At 27.0% G+C, this 22,473-nt stretch overlaps 1 protein-coding gene across 4 annotated transcripts in view; it reads left to right on the top strand.

Moving 5' to 3' along the window:
- Positions 1-220: 220 nt before the first annotated feature.
- LOC113550889 (acetylcholine receptor subunit alpha-type acr-16-like) overlaps positions 221-22,473 on the top strand; it is a 186,281-nt gene continuing 164,028 nt past the window's right edge. For all 4 annotated transcript variants that reach the window (XM_026952861.1, XM_026952853.1, XM_026952835.1 and 1 more), the window contains exon 1: positions 221-1,123. In XM_026952861.1, the coding sequence (XP_026808662.1) occupies positions 1,003-1,123 (121 nt within the window). In that variant the 5' untranslated portion in view covers positions 221-1,002. The remainder of the gene's footprint in view (positions 1,124-22,473) is intronic.

Raw genomic sequence — 22,473 nt, 5'->3', positions numbered from 1 at the left:
CGCGCCCGCGCTCGCGTGTGTGTGTCTGTGTGGGTCGGCGGGTCGGCGTCGTGGGTCGCTCGCTATCGCTAGACGAGCACCGGCGGCTGCGGCAGCGCATCGGGACCGTGGGCACCGCGCACCACTGGCGCACCGCCGCACGCGCGCACCGCGCACACCCAAAGGCCTGACACGCGCGCCCGCGCAAAGAATAAGGACCATCAGCCTCCGTCGCTGTCCCGGCGGCTAGTCGTGTGTGAGCCGTCACCATCGCCGTTGTTCGTCGTCGTTCGTCGCGGCCGACGTCCGCTCGTCCACTGTCGTCGTCGTAGTCGTCTTCTCGCTCGCCGGTCCAGATCCTCGGCCGTATATACATATACAGGTGTTCGGTTTCTTTTGAAGTCTTTTTCGTCGTCTCTCCTCCTCGCCCACTCTCTCCACTCCGTCGCTCCTCTTCTCGGGATCCGCGCAAATTTATGTCGCACGTCGTCGGGTGCGTGTAATACCTGTACGCGCGCGCACAGTACCTATAGCCATATACACCGTCGCCAACCGTCCGCGTCGTAATATTATAGTACATTATCCCGTTTCTTCTTCCGCGTCGTTCGCAGCGAAACGACATCATATAGACTGTTGTCGCGCTACCACCGCCGCGTCGCCGCGTGTGCCACAGATACACCGGTGCCGGTAATGGGTGGCCGGTACTGCCGCCGCCGCGAGCCGTCTGCGTCGTCGATCCCACGACGGACAGCGTTGTTGGTGACCAACACCACCACCACCACCACCACCACCACCACCGTCGCTATTGCGGCCGTCGCCGTACGCTGAGAGACGCCACAACAGCCAGAAGCCGCGGTAGCGATGCCGGCGATGATTCGGTGCAACTGGTGGCCGTGTCGCTGGCGGTCCGTCCAACGGTCCGTTCGTCCTGTGCCGGTGGTCGTCCCTCCGCGAAGTGGTCACCGCGTCCCAGCGTGATCGTCGTCGTCGGTTCTGGCCGCGCGCGCACCGTCCACACGCGCGATGTCGTCGTCGTCGTCGTCTTCGTCATCGCCGCCGTCGTCCTCGTCGTCGTTCTCGTTGACGTCGTCCTCGTCAAAGATCGTCGCCGTGCTATTCCTGTTGACGGCCGTGAAAATAAAAGGTGAGAAACACTGCTACTCGCCACCACCCCGCCACAGAGACGCGAGTCGCCTCGTGTTCATCGTTGTATTGATATCACTACGCGCCGACGTGCCTGTTGTACGTGTGTAATAATACGTTATCGGTCGTATATCGTTATGCGGTAGACGGCGGCGCGTCGTACATATCGCCGGCCGATGGAACTGTTACATTTTTAAACAGCAACTAGTAGAGCTATACAACTGCGCTGAATAAGTGTGTGTGTGTGTGTGTGTGTGTATTTATATATATTATTATTATTATTATTTTTTGTAATACCGCCGCCGCCGCCGCCGCCACCTCCGCAGCCTTCTTCCTCGTGTTTCTCCAAATCCACGGGCGGTGGTGGTTATAAACACACATTCAACACGTAGGTAGTGTTGTTTTTTTCTTTCAGACACACAACAACACCGCCGCGAAACCGAGCAAGTCTTTCGCGTGATATTTGTGTTTATCTTATACACCTACCGCAGTAGACGTTTTTCCCGTCTCCGACGTCGAGTTCCGCCGCTGAATATTTATAAAAACCGGGTACCGCGTTATCCGGTAGTTTTTGGGGGTGTAAAACACTCGTATGTTGTTGAAACGCGACGACCGCTATCGCGGGTTCGTTTCGTATTCCGTCTCATTGCACTGCGCCCGAACCGCGGATATTTTTATTTTATTTTTCTCGCTCCACGTAGTATTTTACGCACGAGTTTAGATAAATACACTATATACCTATCTCGACGTACGCAACGCTGAACGGCGGCTGTGGCGCAGAAAATAAATTAAGAGAAATGAAACACTCCGTTTACCCTGGCCGCCTAGCGCCATTAGTTTAAAGTGTTTAGACCATAAGGAATAAGTTACACTAAGCAGACTCGTAATTGGTCACACGAGGCTTTCAACTGTTGGCAATGTCTAAAGCTGTGTTACGCGCAACATCGAATTTACGCAATGATAGTCAAACCCGTCAACGGTACACTGTTCACCGACTCATTCCTAAACATCCATATGATTCGATTCGACTAATTCCGGCTTCGGATATGTATAGATTAATAATTTCTTATTAAAAAAAAAAAAAACATCAACACATATTAATTAATCAAATGTTAATAATCTAAGGTATATATATTTATAAGAGGATACCTTGTAGCTGATACTTAAATAATAATAATAATAATAGTTGCATTCGAGCAGTTGTGAATAATACATAAAATACGCGCCGTTACACCGTGATCGGCTATAACGCGATTATAATATCATTATAAGCGGTGTGTGTGTGTGTCGACAATCACGTATCGCCGGATGTTTCGTACTCGAACAATATTATATTTTATAGCCTATAATAACATAGACAGCAGCAACAACGACTATATGTTGTGTTCAGAGACGACTCATTACGGATTAAATAAATACAGCAACAACGGTATAAAATGATAATGCAATCGATCGTCAGTTTTTCTGTGAAATTAGTTTCCGAATTAAATTGTTTCGTTTGACTTTCGTTGGATGTGTAATTCTATAAAAACGAACAATGCGATTCGTTAACTATTCCTGTCACAATTTTACGCCGACGCCGCGTTCTACGGGAGAATAATTTACTATCGGTATACTAGCTGCGAGTGATCTAGGACTCGTACGAAATCAATTATCGAATAACTATTGGATTCGAATTGTTGAATGACAGATGTAGCCAACGAACTGAGCCGGTCACGATCGACTTATTAAATCGAATATTGTAATTTTCTATTTCTCGAATACACAATTTACTACGGGATTTATCAACAATATAAGTACTTCAATACGCCAAGGTTTTCCAAATTCAGCTGCGAGTCTATTGTAAAACAAATCACATTTTAATGGAAATATTTTTGTTCTCCGCATAGATATATAACTGTTATATACCAGGTAGAGTGTGAGTAGACATGTTTGTCTTTGAACGTTTGCTGCATTTTAGATGACGCGTAAAATACAATAGGTAGTTAAAATCACTGAAGAAATTCAAAATATAATAATTAATTTAGTCCAAAATATTCCAGTTGAATAGTCATGATAAACTTCATCTGAATTTAATTGGTTTTAACGAAAACTCGAGTATTTTTATTTTTAGGTTGAATCAAATATAACCAATGATAGTACATATATTGTACAACGCCAGAATCGAATTATTCAAAAAGTTTTGTTAATTGCATTTATATCAACCAATAATTATACATTTTGAATTTTGATGTGTGGGGTAATTATTATCATTATCATTTTTTTATTTTGCATACATTTAATAATTATTGGTGCTATTGAAAACATTTTTACAATACATGTTATATTTATTGACTAAACTCTTAAGTTTTATTGGGTTTAGGTTTGGGTAACTGTATCACATTTTTAAAATAGTTTACGGTATACGCGATAATTCACTAATAACAATTGTAGAATAACTTTTAAAACCTATTTGATGTTTTGATTTTTGAAAGATATGATAATTAATTAACGGTTGTTAATTCTACCTAGCGTCACATATTCCTAATGGCACTAGCTATACAATGGTACAGTCGTTTTCTCAACACCCAAGACCTATATCTACAAAGAGCATGACTTTAGTTTATAGAATTAATTTCATATTTAATATTATACTTATGATCTTAACAAATACTGAACATCAGGATTTATTTAATTATTATATAAACTAACTATATTATGAACTATTTGATTTTCGAACCAAATAGAACTGAAAATTATAAATGTATTAAACAGATCTAACGTCCGATGTTTTGTTCAAAAATTAAACCAATTACTGTGGAATTTATGTTATATTGTATTTTCGTCATAAATATTAATATTTGCGTCTTAATTTTTTTAAAGTTTTTATAGATTTTTTAAAAGTTCTGGTTGAGTTTGATATAAAATTTAAATAGTTCGGTTAAGTTCGAGTTTATTCAATTAAAAAAAAAAAGTTTGATTTGGCTTCGGTTTTTTTTAAATAAGTTCAGGGTACATAATATTACTAATTTATATATTATTATATATAGCTCTTTGAATACTAGAGTTAAAAATACATTTCCAACTAGATACTTTAAATAAGGTTCAAAAACAATTAATATCAAATTATTGTTTATTTGTTAGTATGTATTACTATTATTTAACAAAACAATTATGCATACAATTAAAATTCATAACTTCGCACCCATTTGTTTAATAATCTGAATGTATCTTATTATAAATTATATCATTTTTCATTTTTCAACATTATTGTACTATCTAAGTACTAAAACATTATTTTTATTTGCGATTTAAAATACAAATTAAAAAGTTATCTGGTCAGCAATTTGTATACTGGACATTTATGTATTTTTAATCACCTCTGTTATTATAATGGTATACAGTGTTTTGTTTTTAAAGTTAATAATAATGGCATTATTCAGAATGATGAAATTTGAAAAAAATATTTCCAAGAAAAGTTTAATTAAAAAAAAAAAAGGCTAAGATATTGTTAAAATTACTTTATCATATTTGGTTACCTTATGTTTTGTTTTCAATCAATTGTACATGAAATTATGAACTTACATTTTTATCTTATTACAATATAGAAGTGAGAGTTTCGACAAATACAATCTAAACATTTTAATTTTTATATCTTACAACTTAATTTAGTATGATATATTTTGATACACGGAATTAATTTTACTATAAATTAATATGATTTATATTAATTTTATTTTGATAGAATTTATGAGTATATGCGTATAGCTGTAAAATATAATTAATTCATACATTTTTAATAGCATTATTATAGTATATACGAAAATTAATATAAAATAACAAATTCTTTTTTGATTTATTAATATTATTGCGGATATAATGCTTACCCCAATTGAATACGTGTAACGATGTATTTCTTATGACACGTACACAGAACACGCATACAGGTTATAGACAGTTATAGTAAATAGTATGCAAATATTACATTTTTTTATGTGGACTTTACAGGTATTTGTGTACAGTTTAAATATTTATTTGCATAATACAATTAAATCAGTTACACAGTGTTACTTGAAAATAAAGATGTTAAATTAAATATTTCCTTTCTAAATAGAATAATATATCTATAATAAATACGTGGTATTAAATAAATAATAATTTAATAGTTTTCTAATCATAACAAAAAAATAAATAGGCACGTATCCAGCAGGTCGATTGGATCAGGATTCACTGGAATTTTAAAAAAATAATAATAAATAAATAAGAATAGAAATTAAATTCAAAATTTTTTAGAAAACCCCCCATCATCGCCACCAAAAAAAAAACAAAAACAAAATCCGTCTATGTTACTGGAAATAATAATGGTAATATGCAAAACCAATAAAATAACTTACATTTATTGTTTTAACGCGTATTCTATGTACTTAATATGATTGAAGTAAAATTGTATACTTAATCTTTTTCTAAAAGTTTTCTAAATGTTTATCTACTGTTTAAAGTGCTTTATCACATTATATTGTAAAAAATATGTGAAACGGCCAGTAATATGCGAGGAAAAAAAATTATGCATCTCAAATGTCAACATTAAAAACTGTACATGCAATTAAATGAAAAGTTATTAACACTAATTAGAATTTATTTGTGAAATTATTTGATTCGTTAAAATAAAAATATATAAATTCAGTATAGAGTTTAAGAGATATAGTTTGTTTAATTATGTTCATTTACAAATCACTTGATCTTCATTTTAAATTTAAAAAAAGAAATCCTATAATTAAAATGATATTGTTAACAATTTAACATAATATTATACATTATACATTTTAGATGGTTATAATAATAAAAAATACAATTACTTTTTAACAAAATCAAACGTTAATATCATTCATCGTGTAAATTGTCTATTATTATATAATTTTTAATTTATTAGATTGTTTATATTTTATGTGTAATTTGTCTTACTGAATAATCTTTAATTAATTGTTAGCCGATTTATACGCAATTGTTTAATTTATGAAATTTAACTATTATTCTTTAAACAACCATGCTCTTAGTTATGTATAAATTTGTTAATTTCAAGTATATAATTTATTATAAGTCATTATTATAAATAGGTATTAGTTTAATATTATAATAAAAAGTTTAAATTATCAATACATTTTGCATCTTTCTCAGATGTTCTGTCATATATTCTACGTACAAAATTATAAATTCAAGGTAACTTATACTAATTTATATTAATGAAATCAGAAAATATTATTTATAAAAGCTTCGTTTCAACCATAATTTTTGAAATAATTATGAATAAAATTAAAATTACTTTAAAAATTATTCGTCATGCACTTAGTTTTCTATTTCACTGCGTGTACCACTCGAAGATGGCAACAAGTCTGACTTTTGAACCGAGACAAACAATATATTACTGTCAAGTACGCTCTTAAATTCTTTCTGATTTTCAGCTTTTATATTTAGGTAGATACTTCTTGTATTGTTTAAAAACATGCAATTATCTAATCGCATTTAGTATTTTCATTATCACATAGATGAAAATAATTTGTGGTACCTACCACCAAATAAAATAATATAGTTGTTAAAATAAAAACAAAAATAAATTACTGAAAATATTGTTAGATAAATTATTTTTGTTAAATTTATTTTTAATATTATAATATGATTTATTATTATTATTTTTTTGTTAAGTATATTAAATATTGTTTTTATTTCTGTTTAAAAAATATATTTATTTCAATGAAATATTATTAATTTATAATAGGTTTATTAACCTTTGTGGTGTAGTGTCGCCATTGAAAATTGTTATTTATTATAAATCGTGATGTATCATTAATTAAAAATTGAATTATCAAGTAATTTATTTAAATTCACTCGCTGAATGCATACGTGATCAAATGCTTTCATTTGCATCCGAATCAATTTAATAATGTATCGGATCAATACTCTCTTATATTTTGCTTGTATAGTTTTTATGTTGATCATTCAATATTTAACAACAATTATTGAGTAGTTTTTGAAAAATTAAGTTAAGCTACTTTGCTTGTGCTATAAAATATATTAAAGTCACATTTGATATTTGCATAAAATATACAATGGTAACCTACAGATGTATACACAATTTACTATAGGCAAACAATGAACAATATTATTTATCTAACATTTTACTGTTGTAAGTCACTAATTGTGAACCATGAGGCATAAAGTGTAAATATTTATTTGACCTAATCGAATTTCCTAAAATTGTATTTAATTTACCGGAACACAATAATTAAAATTATTTTACTAATATAAAATATTTAAGTTTTAACTAAATGTCAAGTCGTTTCATGAATTTTATAATACAGTAATAAATACCGTATAATATAATATATCAAAGTTTTAAGTATTAGGTATTAATTGTCGGCGGAACAGAACAAAAGCATATTATTCTGTTGTGTTACTTTCCTAGAACAGTGCCATAATAAATAGTTCTCAATTCAGTAAGACGTTTATATAAATTCCATAGAAATCCCTTGACCAATCTATCTTGACAGTAAAATAGCCTTAGCTCTAGGTACAATGTTTCTACACAGTATATACATTTTGAATTATAAATATTCAACGTGGTAGAAGAAGGATTGAAAAATTATTTTTTCTGTTGAGTATTATAATGGACTGTCAATATATTATTCAGGTCAGGATTACTACGACATGTCGATTAGTTTTGTCAATTTCATCCACTGCCATACTAATGTGAGGGCTCATACTATTTATGACATTTCGGTCTAACTAAGCCCTAGCTAAGTCCTCGTGGCGTATATAGACCTTGATTGTGACTAACCAACATATTATATTGAAGTCATTTAAGTACAAACATATTTTGTTGTGGTTGGTTGAGGTCTCTCTCATAATATTATTTTGAACGCTTAAATAAATGTATTCTGTTATTATTAAATTTACATTGTGATTAATAAAATAAATTGTACAGTTGACTTTAAATTGTATATGTATGATTTTTTTTTTTATATCAATACTTTTAAAAATAATTAGTCTCAATCTTAATATATTTAGGTATAATTATTAATTAATAATTCAAGTTTAATAACTAAACTTAAAAATCATATTATACTGTTATTGTAATTAAAAAGTACAATTATATTTTAAATATTAAAAATATAACGAATAAACTGTATAAACATAGTACTTATTTATATTTACGTTACTGCTTGGAACTTCATATTATAAAATTATATTATATTGTATACTATTCTAAACATTATATTTCAATGAATAAACAACCATTTGTTACTAAATAAAAAATAAATAATGATAACTTAAATCTTGTTTAGTTTAACAAGTTTAATCAGTTCTTCAGTTATTTTATACGATGCATAAGAAGCGTTTTGTTAAACTTTTAACAAAATCAATGTGTTGCTTGCATACTATATTAGGTAGAATAACTTACAAGTTATAATTGTAAAACTTTTATTAAATAATCTTTTTTTTGGCTGTTAAAATTTAAAAAAAAAATAACATTTTGAGTAAAAAATTAATCATCACAGCGGAAGTTGCTAACAGTTATATGATTGTATGATTTTTTGTTACATGTTACTTACCTATTTTATTATGTCTATATATCTATCCGTCCACAATTATTTCTTAGCATACCTTTACTTATTTTAATATACAAAAACTTACTTTATATCGTAGGATCGCTAAAATGTTGGTTTCTTAGTTTATAATATGTACAATAACAGTAATTCGGAAGCACTTTTGAAAACGATCTATACATGATTTTGTTTTTAATACATCGTGAAACTATACATATTATTTGCTGTCATAAGTATTAACTGTTGTTTATTAATATTAAAATATTATATTATTACATTTATTCATATACATTTTTAATTCAATTATTATTATACATCTACGAATTATTTTATATTTCCATATAGATATTATAGTAGCCAATTATAATCTAAACGCTGGGCTTACAGTTTAGGTGATGCAAATTGAAACATACTAACTACATTGGTATTTATTTTAGAACCATTAGTAGAAGGTGTTTATCATTATTTATCACTAATTTTTTATTTTATATAGTTTCGAAATGTTCTACTTCACACTAAATAAATTAATTTACGTATTTCAAAAGTTATAATTTTAATTTTACTTTAATGGCACGATATAGTATTATTATAGAATAGTTAATTTTAATTTAAGGTTGAGGTTTATATGAAAATTACTTTTTGGTTCAAACCAAAAATATATATTCCAAAATTAAAATATAATAAAAACTACAGTTTTTTTTTATGTATACAAAGACTATGTGTTTTATGATAACTGGTTCATACTTATTTGCTTTATTCGATGTAATTCGATCAAATTTATCACCTAGATTGTATCCATTGTTCTTATAGTATTTATACTTGTTACGATTTACGGTTAATTTAATGAATTCCATCAGTGCGATGTTAAAATAACAAATCGAATTCAATCACATGAACTATATTTAATATATTGTGAGAACAATTTACAGGTGTTTTGAATCTGATATATGTGTATGACATCGACAACTGTAGCTCTATTATATACGTTTATACACCAACAGAAATATTCGGAAAATACCTAACAATTGTTTATGGTTCACTTTAAATAACAAGTGCTTGGTTCTTCTGAATAATCATGGAACATTTAATATATTCTAATTATTATGATAATGTAATTTCAATATTTTTTTTAATTGTTATGATTAATTATCTAAAATATATTGACCATCAATATAGTTTTAATTATTTATTATTGATTCACATAATAAATTTACGTGTAAAAGTTGATAAATAAAATATAATTATATTTTTATTCCAATTGTTGCTAATAGTTATAGTTTATAACATATTATCGAAAGTGAAGCTAAATATACTGACATTCGTTATCAAATATATTTATGATTGTTATAAGTAAGTTATAAGTTATGGCAATACGACGTGATTTTATGTATTTAATTGTATATACAAATAATTTTTTCGAAGATTGGTTTACAAAAATAAAATTAATAAAACTATGATAGAATAATTTAAAATAATAAAAAATGCATTGTTTATAAAAAAAAATGCACAGATTCATTCATAATAACTTAATGTTGTAAACTATACACATTACACCCATCCTGTATTAGGTGTATTGCACGTTTAGTAATATTTGGTTAAATTACAACTATTGTAAACTATAATTTATGTATATATATATATATATATTGATAGTTAATAGTTACTATATAACTAACTAGTGACTACTACGTATTAGATTTGGCTGTTTCTTTGAAAGTATAACTTTAAATTGAAATAATTTGATCAAATTTATAAAGTTTTAATTACTGCGTAGTCAGTAGCTTAGAATGTTATATTAACGATTTATAACTGTAATAAAATTAATAATAATTAATTTGTCACCTTAAATACTATACGCTTTAGTTCAAGTAAATAAGTAAGCAACTCAGTAAGCAACATGTTAACATTTTATTAGTAATTAAATAATTTAAATAATAAATAAAAAAAAAAACGAAAAACTATAAATTTGCATTGTGATATATTAATTGTAATAATTAAAATATTTAATATTAACTACTTATTAGGTTATTCTTATAAATAAATCAGATGTTCTAATAAAGAGCATCACCAATCCCAGGTTTATGTTTTAAGTTTTTATTTTTCATAAACATAATATTATATTTTTATGAATAAAACTTTGAGTGATAAAAACGGTTATAATTATTACTAAAACTAAATAATATGACAAAGACATTTACAATTGCATTTTAGCTGTACAACCGTTGAGTTTTGAGTGTATGTAGGTGCTAGATACCTATAAGAATTAATAATTATTAATATTCATCCAAACTAATTTACTCTTACTTTATATTATTGTATAACAGGCAGCAATAGTTAACGGGTATTTTAGACAATATATTTTAAGTAAGAAAATATTTGGTTTTTCATCAATAATTTATTAGTGTAGGTAAGCAAATAACATTTGGAAATTGATTTCCCCTTATCATTTATCAGCCAATATAACATAAAATCTATTTCAACTATTTACCACAACCGTACACGTACAATTTATTAAAATACAAAACTATATAAAAAAACATGTTCACAATGAAATTGCTAATTAACCACTGTGTAGGACCGAGTTATTTTGGGTTTATTTTTAGATATATGTATGTTATTAAACATTACAGTCTACAATATTTTTTTAAATCTAGAACAAGAGAATCAAATTAAAATTAAAATTTTGATTATAATTTTAAATAATATTAAAATATATGCATTAATTTTATAGAAAATTTATAATGAAATGTTATGGACTTTGTATGTGTGTGGGCTTGGGGAGGAGCTAACGTTTCCCACGAAAATTTTCTGTTGAAACACAAGGGAATAATATTTATTCAGTTCCTTATTTGCTATATTATGATCGATGGTAAACTGATAATCGTAATATATTTATAATCATTTTACAAACTACCTATTTACCTATATAATATGTTGTATGTGTATATAGAATTATAGGTACATACCATGGTCTAATAACATTAATATTATAACACATCGCACTGTATTATAGCCATTGCCATTGTCATTATTTATGTAACACAACAATGTGTATAATGATGTTGAAACAATTAAAGGTATACCATAATACGAGTACCTATATTGTTATGATTGCACGGCATTATGTTTACACACGACCGGACAACCGTGTGCGGTAGAACGCGCAAAGGACTGCATGTGTACGTCGATTATTATACGCCACCGAATTAGTTAAAACGTAATATAGTTTTCTATTATTCGGAAAGGTTACAATTACGTCATTACGTAATAAAGCTATCATAACAGTATATACGCAGGGCTATAGCAAACACTGTATCCGACCATTATCGGTAACACGTATTTTCGATTTGCATCCCGCCACCGATGCGACAGTGTCCGCGGGGAGGGTCGTAAAATCGAAACGTGTTTAACGATCACCACCACCAGCAACTAATCCGAACAACACGGATGCCAACAGCTATTGATGGGTTGGTCTATCGGATCGGAGAGTATTAAAATCGGCTATCAACGGCTGGCTTAGACGGAATAAGTTCGATCGACGCGCTGTACAGTGATATTATATTATAATATAATAAATGGCTCATGCGGGGGAGGAGTTAATGAATTACAACTCTTTGTCGGTTCTTCTCCACCCCCCCCTTCCACCTACGCAAATATGTCTTCCAACACGAACATTTATTTCTACAAAATATAATTATCACTAATAGGTATAGGTATGTATAATTTAAGGAAAAACATTATTGATACAATTACCCCCACTAAAAAAAATCCATTGTGTGTAAATGAGTTTCTACTGGAAGTCTTAAGATATATTATAAAATATGTGTATAATATGATACATATTATATAAATATTAATATTATATTTAGGCCATCACCGATAAAACATTCGTTTTATTACGTTGCGTGTCCGTGCAGATATACACTATTTGTATACATATCAAACATTAAACCTAAGTTATTGCGACCGTAAATATTATAATAATATTGTTCAATTCACTGGCTGCTGTAGATTTTTAATAGCATGGAACGTTTGATTTTCATTTCCACTTCGATGTTGGCATATTAAATGTTTTCCAATTTATTTAATAAAAAAAAAAAACGAAATTCAATCATAACGTTGATGTATTCAACAGGCTTTGTAAGTCGTAAACAAAAGGCAATAAAATACGAGAAATGTGATGGAAAATGCTGTAAATAATTTATACTATGAAAATAAAAACGAAAAAAGCTAAAAACTAGAATTTGTGTTAATAGTTTTTTTTGTATTGGGCATTATTTTAATTTTAAAGTGTAAAAAAAAATTATACTAAAATAGTATATTAAGTGACCGACTGGATGAATTGTATTTTGTTTATTAAATTTAGAACCTAATTATAATACGATTATAGAAGTACATGATAAATATATTTTTAAAATATTATACTTTTTATTTTTTTATTTTTTTTTTATTTTTCATAAACAGTTTGCTTATTGAGTTGTTAATAATCTAAAACTAGAAGAAACTAAAATAATTTCTGTAAACTGAAACAGTTAAAATTATCAAAAAACTATTTCTACTGTTTGTTTATTGAGAAGTTTATGCATGTAAAAAAAAACAAACAGGACTAATATGCAGTTTTTATCTCCCTATGTAATTAATCTAGTGGTGTTTAAACTATAATTGTTTTTATAGTATAAGTTGTAAGACATATGTAGTTATGTAATAAACTTGGATAGTTAAAATGTAACATTACTATAAGTTCTCCGTAAAATACTTTAGCAATAAATAACAGTAATATTTAAATAGTATATTTTGTCAAATTTTTTAAAAATTGTATTGCAATTTTATACATTTCTGCATTAAAATAAACTGTTCCAATTAATGTTAACTTCTCAACATTTATAGTTACATACTAAAGATTTCGCTCTAAGAAAAATATATGAAAAAATTAAAAATAGTCTTGGCTGGAAAAGAAGTCAAACATATTCAACTAAATTGAACAAAAAAGTACACTGCAATATTATTGTGAAGACAAATTAATTAGGAAAAATATAAGTAGATCAGGATTAAGGCTTTTGTCTGTAAATTTCATAAATTATTTCCAAAAAATTGAACCAAACTTAATAAACTATTAACTTGTTAAAAATTACACACAACATAATGTGTATATCAAAAATATTATGAAATCATAACATTTAAAGTTTTATAACATAACATAAAATGCCTATATAAGTTTACGCAGCACTCGCAGCAGTTCGTTCATTTTATACAAAAATGAGATAACTATTTGCATCTATTTTTATAATTATTTTGTATTTTGTTCTAACATTATATAAATTATTTTTTTTTCTATTTATCTTTTGACAAAATATGTGTTATAAAGCACTACTATTTACCATCTTTATTTTGAATAAGTTTACTTTAAATATTAATAAAATTCAATATTATATAATTGATATAATATAATCGTATTTTTATTTTGTTAATATTGTACAAATTACTTTATATAAAATTTAATATTATATGTTATACATCTAAGCAAACTACATTTTTTCAATATTTTGATTTATTTAAGTTATATCATATGCATGTCAAGTATAGAAAAATAAAATGAAATAAATTAAAATAATGAATATAAACTTTACCCTAATATTAAATGGTTCACTATATTATAATTAATGTTATTTTTAATATACATGCAGTGAATAAATATCCCTACTAAACCTTTGGTTAAAAAAAGTTTTTATTTAAAATTCAGTAGTCGAGAAAATGAAATAAAATGTAAATTGCCATATTTTCAAGAGTATACAAAATTATTTCTAATTAAAATCATAATTCAATTATTTTATGCCAATATTTTCATTACCTAGTATGTGATATAATTAATATAATATTATGATGTTCATTGTAGTGTTTTACAAACCCTGTACATTAATGCATAAGATATATCGAGAATAAATGCATACAAAATATGTATGTATGTATTTATTTATAATTGCATTATTACATTTACAAATATAAGTAAATATTAAAAAAACAAATGCAAATATATACGCAATTAGTAAAATTGTGTACAAAATACAAATTAAAAGAATAACTACTCAATAATAAATAAACAAAACAACGTAGTAATGCAATATACATGTAAACTATGGGAACCATCGTAAATAATTTTACTAAAGCCGTGACCGTTACTCATCGACATCTAAACAGTTCATAATCTTGACGATATTATACGCGAAGTTCTGCGTAAGTCAAACCAGGTATGTTTTAAATTGAAGCGCAAACGACGATGGTATGCGTTTTTCAAAGCCATCTAATTTCCACGGGCGTTAAATACTTATGTAAACACCCCGATACATCTGCGTTCCGGCTGTTACTCCGCAGGGTATTGCGGTAAAGGTAGACGGGGAAATAGTCGTTTATCTGATTACAAAGTTTCAGTCGGGCTAAAAGCTCTAAATAACAATCGTCCCCATTTTTATGAGAGTCGTTAAATTAGGATAAGTACGTTCTGTAGAGTAAAACACACATACCGTGACGTATATATATATATATATATGTATATAGAGGCGTGGGTGTGACAGGGAGAATAAATAATGATCTAAGATGAAATAAATAAACAATTATTCGCTTTTAACGTTGGCTAAATTTACAAATAAAAATAAAACCATCAGACATCCAAAATCTCAAGAAACGGAAATATTAATACCTAAATAGACATTATTGTTTAATAATATGATTATCATCAACAAATCATTATGATTGTTTTTGTCTTTACATGGTATATTATTTACAATACTTGTTATCCGGCTAGGAAAATCTGACACTTTGAAGTGGATATAAAGAACACAACGTTGTTATAACTATCAAATTCCCACCTGGGACTAAACAATTGCGCCGTAATATTAGATGTCTCTCGATCGCTATGTCACGACTCACGAATCATGATCCACAATGTGTTAACGATATTGAATGTTAAATGTCAGCATTAATATCACAAAATATATTTTTACATTTATGTTTGTATTTATCGTGCAATACTTAATGACATACGATACTCAAACATTAACCTTTGGTAAACTTAAACGCTCCACGATAATTTTTAATAATAATTTAATAAATCGATCAGTATATTTTGAACAATACTATATGTTGCCAGTTTTTTTTAAATAATACAATTATTACGATTAAAAATGTATGGTACCTATAAGTCTTATGATCTATTTGTCAAAGCCGAAGCTTAATTAAATAATTTAAATATATATAATAATTTATTTATTAATAAATAAAATAAAAAATAAAAATAAAATTGAAACTATATACGATAAAACATTTTATTTTTTACAAAATAGTAATTTAGTAAATTAAAACGCAATCGCTAGAAAGTAAAAAAAAAAAAATGATACCTTTATAAAATAAGTGCTTTGTAATTTAGTCACAAATATTTTATTGTCTCAGTGTTTTTATGAGAAGGTTTTTCATAAATACTAGGATTATGGAATTATAGCAAAGGTCTGACTTAGCATAAAATAGAGAGGATAAAAAGCACTTAAATCCCAAAAAAAGTAAAAACACTGTATAATGCGAATAGATATAAACTTACAATGTTTATAAATTTTTGGTCATTGTAAGTTTGTACATATTATAGAATTATAAATATATTTGAAATGTTAAATGAATCGGTAAATAAATAATTTGTTCATTTAATTCCAATAGAAAAACATTCATTCTTTAATTGTCATATGAGTTTATGCAAAACTATAAGAAACTCAAAACCGGTTACGGACACTTACATTGTTGAACATTTTACAAATAAAATTATTATTATATCCAGTATTCCAGTAATTTTAAAAATGCTATTTATAGTAATATAATATATATATATATTTAATTGTTGATTAAACTTAATACTGTTTAACTTAAAATGTAGTCACCACAATATATTGAAAGTTCACCATAATTTATTCAAAGATTATAATAATACCTAGCTATTAATACTAAATTGTGTATTTACCTTTTTTTTTTTATTAATTATAATAAAAAAAAACTGAAAATGTTTATATTTAAATCGTCATGTTTATTTCCATTTCATAATATTTTTTTTTCAATAAGTTTTTCATAATTTTCAGTAGAATTTTTGAGAAAAAAAAATTACATCTCAAAGTTTAAAGTACATAACATTTCAATCGATATTTATGACTATATAAAACAGTTGATTCATATTTTCTACGAAACAACTAACAATAATACGCTAAAAAAGTTACAAATACCCTATATAAATGATGCACTATCTATCTAAAATAAAAAAATCCCAGTTTCGCTCATTTTGTATTTATGTTCACTATATTATGATATATATTATTTATCTATACGAATGACTCTACTTAGATTATCCATTATAAATATATAACATATTGTAATTGTAATTTTTTTTTTCATAAATTATATTTTATAAGATTAAAATAATAATAAAGTAATAACTATTCGAAAGATGATCATTGTGACTGTTAGAGGGTAACGAAACTGTTTTTCAGAATCCATATTATTAAAAATAGGTTGTAGGTATATCGTATAGTATGGCTAATTAAATGAAATACTAGATAAGTTTTTTTTATGAGATTTGAAGCTTATACTAAAATTCAAACAATTTGAGAAATTATTTATATTATAATACAATTACTAGAAATAATTTCTTACAATACCTCAATATTATAATAATTCATAAAAACTCTTATTTTAGATATTACATTGAATTTTAATTACTATGATTGTAAATGTATTTTTATTTAATTTTAGTATTGTAGTTCACTAACTAATACTGAACTTACTTAGTTATGTGTATCCACTGTAAAGCCAATGTTATTACTAGCTTTAATTTAAAATATATTTTTTTTCTTATAATATATGATATTTTAAAATATTGTTTATATTTTGGTTTCAATGATACCCACAATATAAAGCTGATATATGAAATACAAAAAAAAATAAAATAAAAATGGTGTATTACTTTATTATTATGCATTCAAAAAATTATCCATTTTAGTTTTAAAAAATAGAAAATTTGTAAATAGTTATCCAATGTCGATGTTATAAATTGTTCTGTTCATTACGGCACTCGCAACAAAAAATAAATACTTAGATACTTTTTAAAATTTTATAGCAAACGACAAGTAAAAAAAATAAAAAAACATTTATCCAAGTTGACTCGACCGAAAAAAACTTCACTTAGGCTAAAAATTAAATTATACTTAAATCACTATAACTTTCTCATTGAAACGTCAATTATATTCTTGGAATTCTGAACAACCTGACCACTTTATCAAACTTGTAATTCGCTTGACATTATTATTCACCAATATTGTCATTTACAAATTCCAAAAATGTATTTAAAAGTCATAAAACAAAAATAAAACTATTTGATGCTCTCAAAAGTACCGTATCTCAACAAAAGAAAATATAAAAAAAAAATAATGCAATGAAGAAATTCAAACTAATTGTTTATAGCTGGTATACTTACGTGATCAAAGCATAAAAAAAATACTAGGTTGTTAATATTATGTTATACATAGTATAACAATAGTAAAATTAACACCAGCACATAGCGTTTCAATCGATTTAATTTTTTTAAGTTGTTCCATATGCATTAAAAATGTATCTAAGTTTCTACTAAAAAATAGTAAATTTGAAAATGATTTTTTATTTGCCTTTCACTTTCAATTATGTAGGTTCTCAGTGATTTAGCCAGGGGGTATTTTAGGTGTTTCAATGTCTTTACCGTCAGCCGTTTTAATATAGTATTTAATATAGTAAATCAAACACTTTAGATATATAAAATATATTTTTGATAGTATACTAGTAAATTTTTATTTGATATTTGAAATTATTAATATAAAAATTAATCATTATAATGGAAAGTATTTGTACCTCCTTCTCAAGTGATATTTGAATATAAAATTAAAATTACTTCATAAAAAAAATTCTGGCTACGCGGATGCTTATCCTGAATTTCCGTAGGACTATATCGTACCATATCTACTAAACTTGCATAGGTTTTTTTGTTTCATTCTCTATTCTATCTATCCATCTCTACTTTGGTTTATATTTCCTTATCTTTATTTCTATGTTAATTTCATTGTCACTTTTTATATTCTCACTCAACTCTCCTCATAATGTGACCATCTTAACCTATACTCCTTCATTCTGTCAACAATTGATGCCACTTCAGCGCGACCCCAAATGAATTTATTTATAATTCTACCTTTAATAGCCAATCCAATAATCTACTCTAGAATTCTCATATTTTCAACACTCATCATCTGTTCGGTTTTATTGTCTACCACTTCATATTTCGATTTATACAACATTGGCTACTTTATAATAATACCTACCTTTTATTTTCAACGTTATCCTGTTATAACACTTAACACCTGACGTATTTTTCCACTTTATCCATTCAAATATAATCCAATTTCTGACATCATTCTCAAAACCGCCATTTTTTCGGACCACCGGTCCTAAGTACTAGGACCCATTCACTTAACATACAATAAATATATTGATAATATTTTTATTTTAATATTCTATTTCAAATAAATAATTGTTTCTAATAGTCAATTGTTTTTCGATTTTTAAATTTTTTCCTTGCATTTTTTTTATAATAACTTAATAGTTTTTAAATGCTATGTTTTAGTGTTCGAACACCCATGTATTAATTTACTTTAATAAATATTTAGGTAGGTACCTATTTTCAATTATAAAATAAAATCAACTTTTTGCAGTATAAATGAATATCCAATTAAAATGTATATAAAAAACCCTGATCCGTGTTGGTTTTGTAATAAAAAAATATATATATTATTGTGTAGAAAAAATTTCTCGACCACAAATTTTTAAGAATAACATTTTCTAGTTGAATAATACTAAAGTAAATATTTATTCATGCAATCAAAAATAATTAACAATATCTTTATTACCTTCTCGAGTATTACAAATAATTGTTCTAAAAATACTCGTAGTATAAATTTAAAATATGTATTTATTATATGTTTATGAAACATACATGTTTAAAATTGGAATAATAATTATAAAACATATTTTATAATATTATATTATAAAATTTAAAATATGATATTTTTCATTTTTTGTAGTATAATATTAATAATAATATTCTAAATAGTAATTTTTAATCTATTATAATTTCCATTGTTATATTGTATTTTTCAGTATTCAAATATTTGTAAGAAAAGGTACACTATTAATTAGATAATAATATTATTTTCATCGCCATTTATCTACTTTTAATATATGACTCCAGGGTATCTGGCAGCCGGCAGGTAACCATAAATATACGCACGCGTGAGTACACACACACATCTACACACAGCCGTGAAAAATATGCTCTGTACTCATTTGATTGCTGTTGCGTAAACATCTTTGAAGATTATGACTTATCTACGTGTAGTATTATAATACCTAACCTATATACCTAAAATTACCAGAGAATTAGTGCATAAACGAGTTTTATAATGTATTTTACAATTTTTTTATTATTTACTCGATAGCAGTTGGTTAAATTAACTAAATTACTTTGTTTTGTCATTGTATGTTTTTCCGTGATGAATAATGATAATAATAGTTCAGAAAAATTTAATGACAAATAATAACGTTTAAAGTGTTCATATTTTTTTTTATATTTGTTCGTCAGATGAAGGTTTAGATAATATAATAGCTTAATAGTTAAAACAATTCTAAAATATTACTTAATTCATAGTTTTTAATAATATTTTTCTATAAGTAACGCAAAAAAATATTTAGTCTTTGAAAAATAAATTGTAAAAAAAAATTAAATGCAATATATTTAGATATAATATAATTATACTGTACACAATATAACTGCTATATAATATTAAGTATTTTAGACTTTGAAATTGGTAAAGAAACTATTGTTGTAAAAGCAATGCTTGCCATATTACTTTTTTTTTTGTCTCTTGTATTTTTCTAAAAACGCTCTTATTCCTCGCTCTTTATATATATATATATATATATATTAAATAATCACAAAAAATCGTGTACATTTTCTCAGTGTAAAACAATAATTTTTTTTTTTATTATTTATGTTTTTGTCAACTTTGAAGTTTGATCTATAATTATTATTTTTATTTAAGAACAGTAAAAAAGATAAAATTTTGATTAAATACTTAGTATTAACATTTTTTTAATTTTTCGGTAAATAAAAATTTGATTATTAAGGAAATTAAACAATAAAAAAAAATCGTTAAAAATAAATGAATAAAGTAATTATTTAAGTAATATTTTTTTCTATATGATATACTAGAACTGCGAATAAAACTTATTCTTAGTTGTTTAACAAGCATTAATTCTGACAATATATTTTTACGTAGTATACAATATTATGCCTATATCATATTATGTAATACAATGTAATTAATGTAATTATCTTGCATTATCAGTTTAGTGAAGACAATTTTGTACGATTTAATTTTCCAACGAGAATAATAAAGTGTTTGTCACAAATTTAAACAATATGAAAGAAATTTACGATAATATATTAAATGATAAATACTATACAATGTTTATAAATTAAATGATCGATAAACATCTTATTTAAATATGAAACCCGATGCGCGTATTGCAACTTGTACCATTACTTTTTAATATACACATCTATAGATATTATTACTTAAAAGAAATTTTTATAATTTATTGCGTGGAATTATAAAATAAAATTGATTTGGCGTCATGTAATGAAAAAAATAATATATTAGAACATGTAAATGATAGATTATTTTGTATTGAAATTTATATTTTGCCAAAATTGCCTATGGGTACCTATACATTATAATCTACGCATATGTCCAGCGATAGTTCTTAGCTGTTAAATTCAAACAAAACTTTGACCAAGCATATATATAGTTTCTGTAATAAATACCATCAATTTGATGTCAACGAACTTTACTGCAGTTACCGATTAAGCGTTCTATTTCATCAGAGTTTTGGTAACTACTATTATACGCACCACGTTAATAAAATAAAAGTTTACGACAATCACACATACACACACACACACACACACATTTTTTTCATTAACGTTGAAAATATTGTACGACGTAAACTTGTAATATAAGTGAAGGTTTCGCTGCGAATCGTTGCCTGTAAAATCGATCGGTATAAAGCAGTAACAATATATATTATAATGTTTAAATCGAATATAATAAATCACTGGAATCCTAACATTATATCAATAATAATATATACTGTATGAGTTACCAAGTACCTACACTTAGTTCCACTAAAATTGCAATAAATATTTTTAAAATTTTGATATTAGACATTTTTCAATATAGATGTATTATACCAAATAAGTAATAACCTAAAGACCTTCCAAAGAAAATAGTATCCTATAGCAATTAGCAACACGAATTATTATTTTTGTCACAATATGAGGACTACCTTATTTTATTATGCATTGCAGATTATTATTTTTTGAAAATAGTGATGAAAATTGAAATGAAAAATCTAACCATTTTAATAATTAAAATGTATGTGGATATTAAAGTATTTTATTATAATAACTTAGATGGTATGTTTATATTATATGTTATAATAAACAAAACATTGTGTTAAATATACTAAAAATTTGAATTTAAGGAAATGTAAAATTAAAGATCAAATAGGGGGCAAGCACGGTTGATGAATCACACTAATACTATTTATGTGTGTGTGTGTGTGTATACATTATACTTAAAGGTATACTGCAGTATTTTAA

This window comes from Rhopalosiphum maidis, chromosome 1, assembly GCF_003676215.2.
Source record: "Rhopalosiphum maidis isolate BTI-1 chromosome 1, ASM367621v3, whole genome shotgun sequence".
Taxonomy (NCBI): domain Eukaryota; kingdom Metazoa; phylum Arthropoda; class Insecta; order Hemiptera; family Aphididae; genus Rhopalosiphum; species Rhopalosiphum maidis.
This window is presented reverse-complemented; position numbering and strand designations above follow the sequence as displayed.